Below are 7,923 nucleotides of genomic sequence, written 5' to 3'. Positions count from 1 at the left end.
GAACTCTTGTATACTGTTGGTGAGAATTCAAAATTACTACAACCATTTTGGAAAACAGTATGGAGGGGCCTAGAACTACTAAAGAGATTACCAAGTGATCCAGTAATTCAGGTTTCTGGGTATCCATTAAAAGAAAGTGAAATCAGTATGCCCAAAAGATATCTGCATTACTATCTTAAGGCAGCTCAATACTTTTAATTTTTGAGACAGGGTCACATATAGTCCAGGCTAGCCTTGAACTTGTTGTGTAGTTAAGAATGATTCAACTTTTGGTTTTCCTGCCTCTACTTCCAAAGTTTTGGGATCACAGGAGTAATTACCACACCTGGCAAATATAGCTTAATTCAAATAGCCAAGATAAAGAAATTAAAAAAGCGCCTATCAACAAATGGATAGGAAAAAAATGTGTCTGCAGGGCTGGAGGGCTGGAGATGTAGCTTAGTGGCAGAGAGATTGCCTAGCATTGTTGAGGTTCTGTTCTTGACCTCCCCAGCACACACACACACACACACACACACACACACACACACACACAGACACACACACACAAATGTGTCTGGGTGAGGTGGCTCATGCACAATAGCCTAGCATTCAGGAGTGAGGCAGGAGGAAGTTAGATTAAGGTCAGTCTGGGTTATACTGTGAGACCTTGGGCATATAAAAAAGTTGTGTACTGTATCTAACACACAATGGACTATTGCTCACTTTAGGTAAACAATGAAAGGTCATTTGCAACAACATGGATGGATTTAGAGTATATATATACATATACATATATATATGTATATGTATTATACAGATATAGATATACTGTATACACATACAGTTAAACAAAGCCAGTATCTCATCTCACTTTAAATGGAATCTTAAAATGTCCAATTCATTGAAACAACAGTAAAGAATTTTTATCAGAGACTGAGGTCGGGGGTGGGGGGGGGGAGGGAAACGTTACTGAAAAGATACAACATTTCAGGTAGCAATATTCAACGTGGCAAATTAGTAGCATCTCCTAAAGTTAATAGCATCTTCTATAGTTAAGAGTGGATTTGAATTGGACATAGGAATGCACATCTATAATCCCAGTTACTTCAATATAAATCTAAATTACGTAGCAAGTTCCAGGTAAGCCTATGTCATTTAAGAACCGAACTCAACAATAAATGGCTGGGGATATAATAGCAGAATGCTTGCCTACTGTATGTAGATAGGCAAGGGTGCGGCAGGAGGTGATGTATTAGTTGTTCTCACCCCAAAGAATAAAGTATGAGAGGTGATAGGTACGTTAATGAATCTGATTTGTTCATTCGGGAGTGTATTCATGCATTGCCATTTAACACTGTACTCCAGAAATATACGATTTATCAATCTGGAAAGCGAGTGAGGTAGTGTAGGAGCTTGTGGTCCCAACTACTTTGAGCTCAAGAGCCAGCCCCGACAATAGAGTGAGACCAAGAATCAAAAGGAGTACTGCAATTGTACAAGTGGAGAACAAAGAGAATTGTCTAACCTTCGGATCAGCATGAGCATCTGTGACACCTGCGGGAGATGAAGCTGCAAAACGATGTTTAGGGTCACAGAAACAGACGCTTTTAACAGAATTTCTCCGTGAGTTGTGCGCGAGAATCGCTAGATAACTATTAAAACAACAACAACAACTCGAAGTCCAGACATCACGCAAGAACAATTGCATCTGAATCTATGGATATGGAACCCACAGATTTTTTTTTTCTTTCTTAAAGGCTTGTACGTGTTTCCAAACAGGAGCCAAGATTAGAAAACACATACAAAAATATTTGTGGATTTTTGGAGAAAAAGAGGCGATAAGGAAAGATGAAGTAAAAACCCATTCAGGACAAGGCGGCTACTGCAAGGGCAGGGACAAAAGCCAAGAGTGCCAGCGAAGGATTTAAGGACTGCATGTGTTTCACTGACGCTTTGAGTGACAGCAACGAGCTCGGAGCACAGGAGACTGCATTCAAATGACGTTATTGTGCTGTTACTCCTGTCCCGTTCCATTTTCTCGCCCATTTTCCCACAGTTAACAGAAAAAAAAAAAAAAGAAAGAAAAGAAAGAATGATGGTAACGTCTCCCACGCGTCGCGCCAGAGACGCGTATGGGCGGAGCGCGCGTGGGAGAGTCACGGCGCGCGGTCACCGCCCGCCGCTGGAGAGGAGCTCGCCATAGCGCTGGGGCCCCGAGAGTAGAGACGGGAGAAGGGTGGCTTCTGTGCCACCCTCCTTACAGCCCATTGCCCGGCTGCGGTGGCCAGGGAGGGGGAAAGGAGCGTCCAGGGACGGCTGACGTTACCGTGACGCGCCCCCTCGGTTGGCGGCGCGGCTTCCGGCGGTCCGCTTCACCACCCCCTTTTCCGCTTTCCCGCCCACGCGCCGCCCCACCCCGCCTTTCACCCACCCCTCCCCCTCCCCTAGCCCCACCCCTCCCCCCGAACACAGCATAGCGCGGGGAACCGTCAAAGGTTGCCAGTGGAAAGGGCCTCCCGCGGGTTCCCCTTCCGTTCTGCCTGGCGACTTCCGCTCCAGGCCCAGCAACATGGACGCTGCAGCCCACCGGCGGGGCTGCCGCTGAGCAGGCAGTGAAGCTCGCTCCCTTGAGCGGCGGCCGGCCCGCCTCTCCGCCCTCCCGCTCCGCACTCGCCTCCCTGCGGCCGGCCGGCCCGGCCCTACATGGGGGCGGGCCTCCGCAACACGGGTTTGGCTTCCTGTTCAGAGGCGGCCTGGCGCTAGGCGGCGGCCACTCTGCCCGCGCCCGCCTCGGTGCGGTCACCGAGCCCGGGAGGAGGCTCCAGGGCCGCATCTCGGGCGGTTGCGCCAAGCCGGGCTGTGTGCCGCCATGGCCCCAGTGCAGCTGGAAAACCACCAGCTGATCCCTCCGGGCGGCGGCGGCAGCGGCAGCGGCTCAGCGTCTGCCCCGGTTCCTCCGCCTCCAGGAGCCGCGGTGGCGGCGGCAGCTGCGGCCGCGGCTAGCCCTGGTTACCGGCTTAGCACGCTCATCGAATTTCTCCTACACCGGGCCTACTCGGAGCTCTTGGTGTTGACGGACTTGTAAGTTCAGTGAACCCATACGTGCTACCCGGCTCCCCACTTGCCCTTCCCGCCCTGTGGGTCGATAGAGGCTTGTGCCTGCTGTTTATTGAGTGCGGCTGTTTAGTGTAGAATTTTGGAATTCATGGGGTTCAGGTTCCGGGGACGTGGAGGAGGTTAGTATTGGGGATCTGGTTGGCGATGAAAGCGCTGAAACTGGTTAGTTTCGCGTGTTACACTTGCGCTGAAGATTGGCTATAGAATTTTTGTCTTGAGTTCCTAACAGAACTCTGTTGATTTCTTGGTGGACTCTTTAAAACCCTAAGACTGAGAGTAAGCATTTAGGACTCGTAACTGAACGCGGTTTTCAAAGAAGGGAAATGTTTTATAGCCCTTTTACAATGTTTTAAATGTAGGTTGTAATTGTTTCTCTTTGGGCTCAGGAGATAGATTGTTTAGATTCTGTTTAAAATATTACACTGTGAATTGAGTCTTTCTGAAACATTTGAAAACATTCGAAGTCTCCTTGAATGTAGTGAAAGTAAAATACTTTTTTTCCTAGTGAGCCTGCTGATTTCAGTCACCTAGTTACCTATGAAATGCCTTGGGGCGTGATTAGGGTGTTAATCCCTTTAGAATACAAGCAGAATACACTGATGGCTCAGTGTGGGAAGAAAAGGCTTCATGAAATTTTGGAACTCTGTTTTACATCTTCTAGCTGAGGTTCATAAAAGTTTTCATCTTTTACTTATCTATTGTTAGGCTCCGTCAGGTTTCCAGGAAAGTACATTAGTATGCAGACATTAGGAAGTATTTTGTGATATTTTGTTACTGGAGAATTAATTAAATACTTGATTGTACATGACTAAAAGCATTAGAGACGGCTTCACATACGCTTTTAAAACATTTCAGTTTTGATGTACTGTTTATTGAATGAGACAAAGCTTAACCTTGCTAAAAGAGGTGTCTTTTTTCTTTTTTGAGACGGGGTCTTCCTCTAACCTTCAGTTCTGGTTCAGTCTCTCGTGCTGGGATTACTAGTGTGGGCCAATACACCTGGCTGAGAAAATTTTTTTTGAACGCATAATCCCCCCATCTTCTAAGTGTTAGGATTACAGGTGTGTGGCCTCTCCCCTCCCCACGGCCTCTGACTGAGAAATAACTGTCATGTTTAGGAATTCTTGTAGGGATACACTTCTATTGTAGGAGTTCCTAAGAATCCAAGAGAGCCTGGCGGTGGTGGTACACGCCTTTAATCGCAGCATTCTGGAGGCAGAGGCAGGCAGATCTCTGTGAGAGTTTGAGGCCAGCCTGGTCTACAGAGTGCCAGGACAGCCAGGGCTACACATTTGAAATCCTTTCTCAAAAAAACAAAAACAAACAAGAACCGAAGAGAAAGTTTCATATATGTCTTCTGCATAGCTGTGGTAAAAAGACTGATCATGGATTGTGTGATTTGGTTTTCTGTAGAGGAGTTGTATAAATTTGTTGACTTGTGTTCGGTTTTTTTTTTTTTTTGGACTTGATTTATGGAGAGGCACCTGTTTTATTGCTGTAGCATAATAAAGTTTTAGTCGTGTGATGATCCCTAAACATATCTCAAGCACAGACAGCTGAATTCCACATTCTGTGTCCAGATCCATACATTTCAATATGGAGGAGCTGGGGTTAGTGATTGATAATATATGCCTGGGATCTCAGCATTTGGGAAACTAAAGCAAGAGGCTAGCCTCAAACTACATAGTGAGACCCTATTTCAAAAAATATCCCACAGCTAGACATGGTGGTGCATGGCTTTAATTCCCACAGAGGCAGGTGGGTCTACATAGTCAGTTCTAGGACAACTAGGGCTACATAGTAAAACCCTGTCTCAAACAGCAAATACCACCCCCAAACACACACAAAGAAACCAGACATAGAGACACAAACCCACAAACCAAACCAAAACAAAACAAAACACACCAAAAAAAAGTTTTTAGAATTATTTCTCTATTAGAGTGGCTGTAAAACTTGTGGTCCAAACCAGGATACCTTTGAACAAGAAAAAAACTGCTGTAAATATAGTACTGTACACCTGTAGTCCAGCACTTTGGAGGTCAAGGCAGGAGGATCAGAAATTAAAGAATGGCCTGTAGGCAACATAGAGAGTTTGCTGTCAGCCTGGGCTGCTTGGTATTATGTTTCAATAATAATAATGTCCAGTGTGCTGGGAATGTAGCCTAGTGGTAGAGCATTTGCCAGATCTTGGCTCTGGCTCTCCAGTGCCACACATTAAAAAAAAAAAAAAAAAAAAAAAAGGCAGAACAGCAAGCATACACTGGGACTATGCTGTGCAAACCATGACATGGTCATTTCATTTCTACTTTTAAGGCCCCTAGAGAACTGTGTCTTATCTACTCTACCTCTTTAATTCATGCACTAATAGTCTCATTCTGTTCCATCTACCTACCCTTACCATGATGTTTCTTGATAGTTCTTGACACAATTACAATTGGATGATGCCTCTGCTCTTTTTCCTGGAATACATGTGGTTTTACTTCTCATTTCTGTTAGGTATTGGCTCATATATAACCTAGATCAAAGGCTTTCTGCAAGCACTCATCTAGTAGTACTTTGCACTTTCTGTTCTCCTCCTTGGGGTTTTTTCTCCCCTACAGTGCTTACTGCTTGAGACATCATTAGTATACTGTGCCGCCTCCATGGAATAGAAAGTCCAGGAGAACAAGGATTTTGATTTGTTTTTGTTTCCCAATGACAAGAACAATGTCTGGCATGTACTTGGGGCTTAACTAAATTTAGTACATGAGTGAATGAATGCATTTTCAGAATGTCTCTTGAAACCATAGATAATTAAGGGAAAAGCAAATGTTTTTTTTGTTTGCTTATTTGTCTTATTTTGGGAGACAGGATTTCTCTGTGTAGCTTTGGTGCCTGTCCTGGATCTTGCTCTGTAGACCATGCAGGCCTCTAACTCACAGAGATCCCGCCTGGCTCTGCCTCTGGAGTGCTGGGATTAAAAGCGGGTGCCATTGCCACCCAGCTTTTTGTTTTGTTTTTCGAGACAAGGTTTCTCTATGTAACCCTGACTAGGTCTGTATATCATGCTGGCCTCAAACTCACAGAGATCCCCCTGCCTCTGCTTCCTGAGTGCTGGGATTAAAGACGGGTGTCACCACTACCGCTCCGCCCCGCCCCCCCCCCCCCCGCCCCGCCCCGCCCCGCCCCAACCGCTGTTATTCTTGATACTTAAAAAAAAAAAGCCCCTTTATTTGTTATGTGGCAACTAAAATTTCTTGGTTTTGTTGATGAGACAGTCTTACTCTTCTGTAGCTTAGGTTGGCATGGAACTTTGCATCCTCCTGCCAGAATTAATGTGTTAATGTACATTAATGTAAGTCTTGAGGGATATGGTACTTAGTTTTTCAACATCTGGTTCTTTCTGAAACATGAGATAGAAAACAGCTTTGAGGGCAGCAGTGGCACACGCCTGTAATCCCAGCACTCAGGAGGCAGAGGCAGGCGGATCTCTGTGAGTCTACAGCCTGGTCTACAGAGCTAGTCCAGGACAGTTATGACTGTTAATACAGAGAAACCCTGTCTCAAAAAGCAAAAACAAACAAACAACTGGAAAAAAAGGTGATTATGTCTTTGATGCTACCTAGGTTCCTTGGTTTTGGTTTTTAGCCAAGTCACTAGGGAGGTTTAGAATCTTCTTTCCTTCTGCTTGCTCTCCTCCAACACATGTTCATACTTTCTGCTTTAACTTTTTAGGGGCATATATTCTATTCTTGGCCTTTTAACCTCTTTGCTAGGATTCCCGCCATATAAATTTACTGAAGTGTGGAATAAATATGCTCTGTGCCTCCCTTCAACATTTGCATCTTAGGGTTTTCCCCTCATGTGGTGGATTTCATAAAGAAATTTAAAATAGAAGTGAAAGCATTTGGGAGAGAAAGGAGGCAGGCAGCAAATCCTGGCCTTTGTCCTAGAAATGGTAGACTTTCTGGTGGAAGGGGACCCTTTAAGGTCTCCGGGGGCAGGTAGGAGCTGGAACAATGGCTCCTGCCTTCCTATTCTACCCCTAAGCTCTACTGTCGCCCCATCCCCCTAATCCTCATTTTTGTCTCTCTTCAGAACAAGGCTTCTCAGGGAGTGCTCTGAGGAGCTTTTTTCATGTGGAGGGACTTACCAGGGGCTCCTTTTATTACAGTCCTTGAGACAGAGTCTTACTCTGAATCCTAGGCTGGTCTCTTGGCAGTCCTCCTGTCCTCCCAAGTGCTTGTGATTACAGGAGTGTGCTACCATACCTGGTTCTTATTTATAGGCTTCTAATAGGCCTTTAATTTCTACTTGGCTTTCTAGTGTACTGGTCTTTCCAGCCCCTAAGTAAACTCCCACCCAAACCTTGACCTCTGGCTTGATGTCCACTATTGTCCTGAGCCTCCCCTCTCCCCTAGGGATTGAGCCCAGGCATGTGTGGTGCAGGTGCTCTATCTAGCTCTTGTGTCGTTCTGGTCATACCTGTAGCTTCCGTTCATCTAGGTGTCTTCCCTGAGGAAAAGCCAGAGCTCACTTCAATAGTTCTCCCCCTGGGACTTCTCTGTTTATGAGGCACATGTGTGTGTGTAGGGCAGACCATTAAGCAGCTGGGGTGCATTCTTCAGTATCCGATGATTGCTGGGCAGGCTCAGGAGGTGTTCAGATCATCAAGCCTTAGACCACGAGCTAGAGGTTACTGGAATGTGGAGGTTGAGAAGGCTGATTGACCTTTCCAAGCATCAATAGAATAGTAGTGTCATTTATTAAGGAGAAAGTTGACATAAGCTGCTGGCAATCAGTACTGGAGAACTAGCAAAAAGAAATCAAGAACACTACTGGTTC

At 45.6% G+C, this 7,923-nt stretch overlaps 1 protein-coding gene across 3 annotated transcripts in view; it reads left to right on the top strand.

Annotated features, from left to right (window-relative positions):
* The first annotated feature begins 2,169 nt into the window (after positions 1-2,169).
* Med14 (mediator complex subunit 14) overlaps positions 2,170-7,923 on the top strand; it is a 92,090-nt gene continuing 86,336 nt past the window's right edge. For 2 of the 3 annotated variants that reach the window (XM_036175508.1, XM_036175507.1), the window contains exon 1: positions 2,171-3,063. In XM_036175508.1, coding sequence (XP_036031401.1) covers positions 2,852-3,063 — 212 coding nt within the window. In that variant the 5' untranslated portion in view covers positions 2,171-2,851. Of the gene's footprint in view, positions 3,064-7,923 lie in introns of all 3 variants that reach the window. The other variant, XM_036175506.1, reaches the window with a different exon arrangement.

This window comes from Onychomys torridus, chromosome X (genome assembly GCF_903995425.1).
Source record: "Onychomys torridus chromosome X, mOncTor1.1, whole genome shotgun sequence".
NCBI lineage: Eukaryota > Metazoa > Chordata > Mammalia > Rodentia > Cricetidae > Onychomys > Onychomys torridus.
The sequence above is the reverse complement of the archived record's forward strand: the minus strand, read 5'-3'. Positions and strand labels throughout refer to the sequence as shown.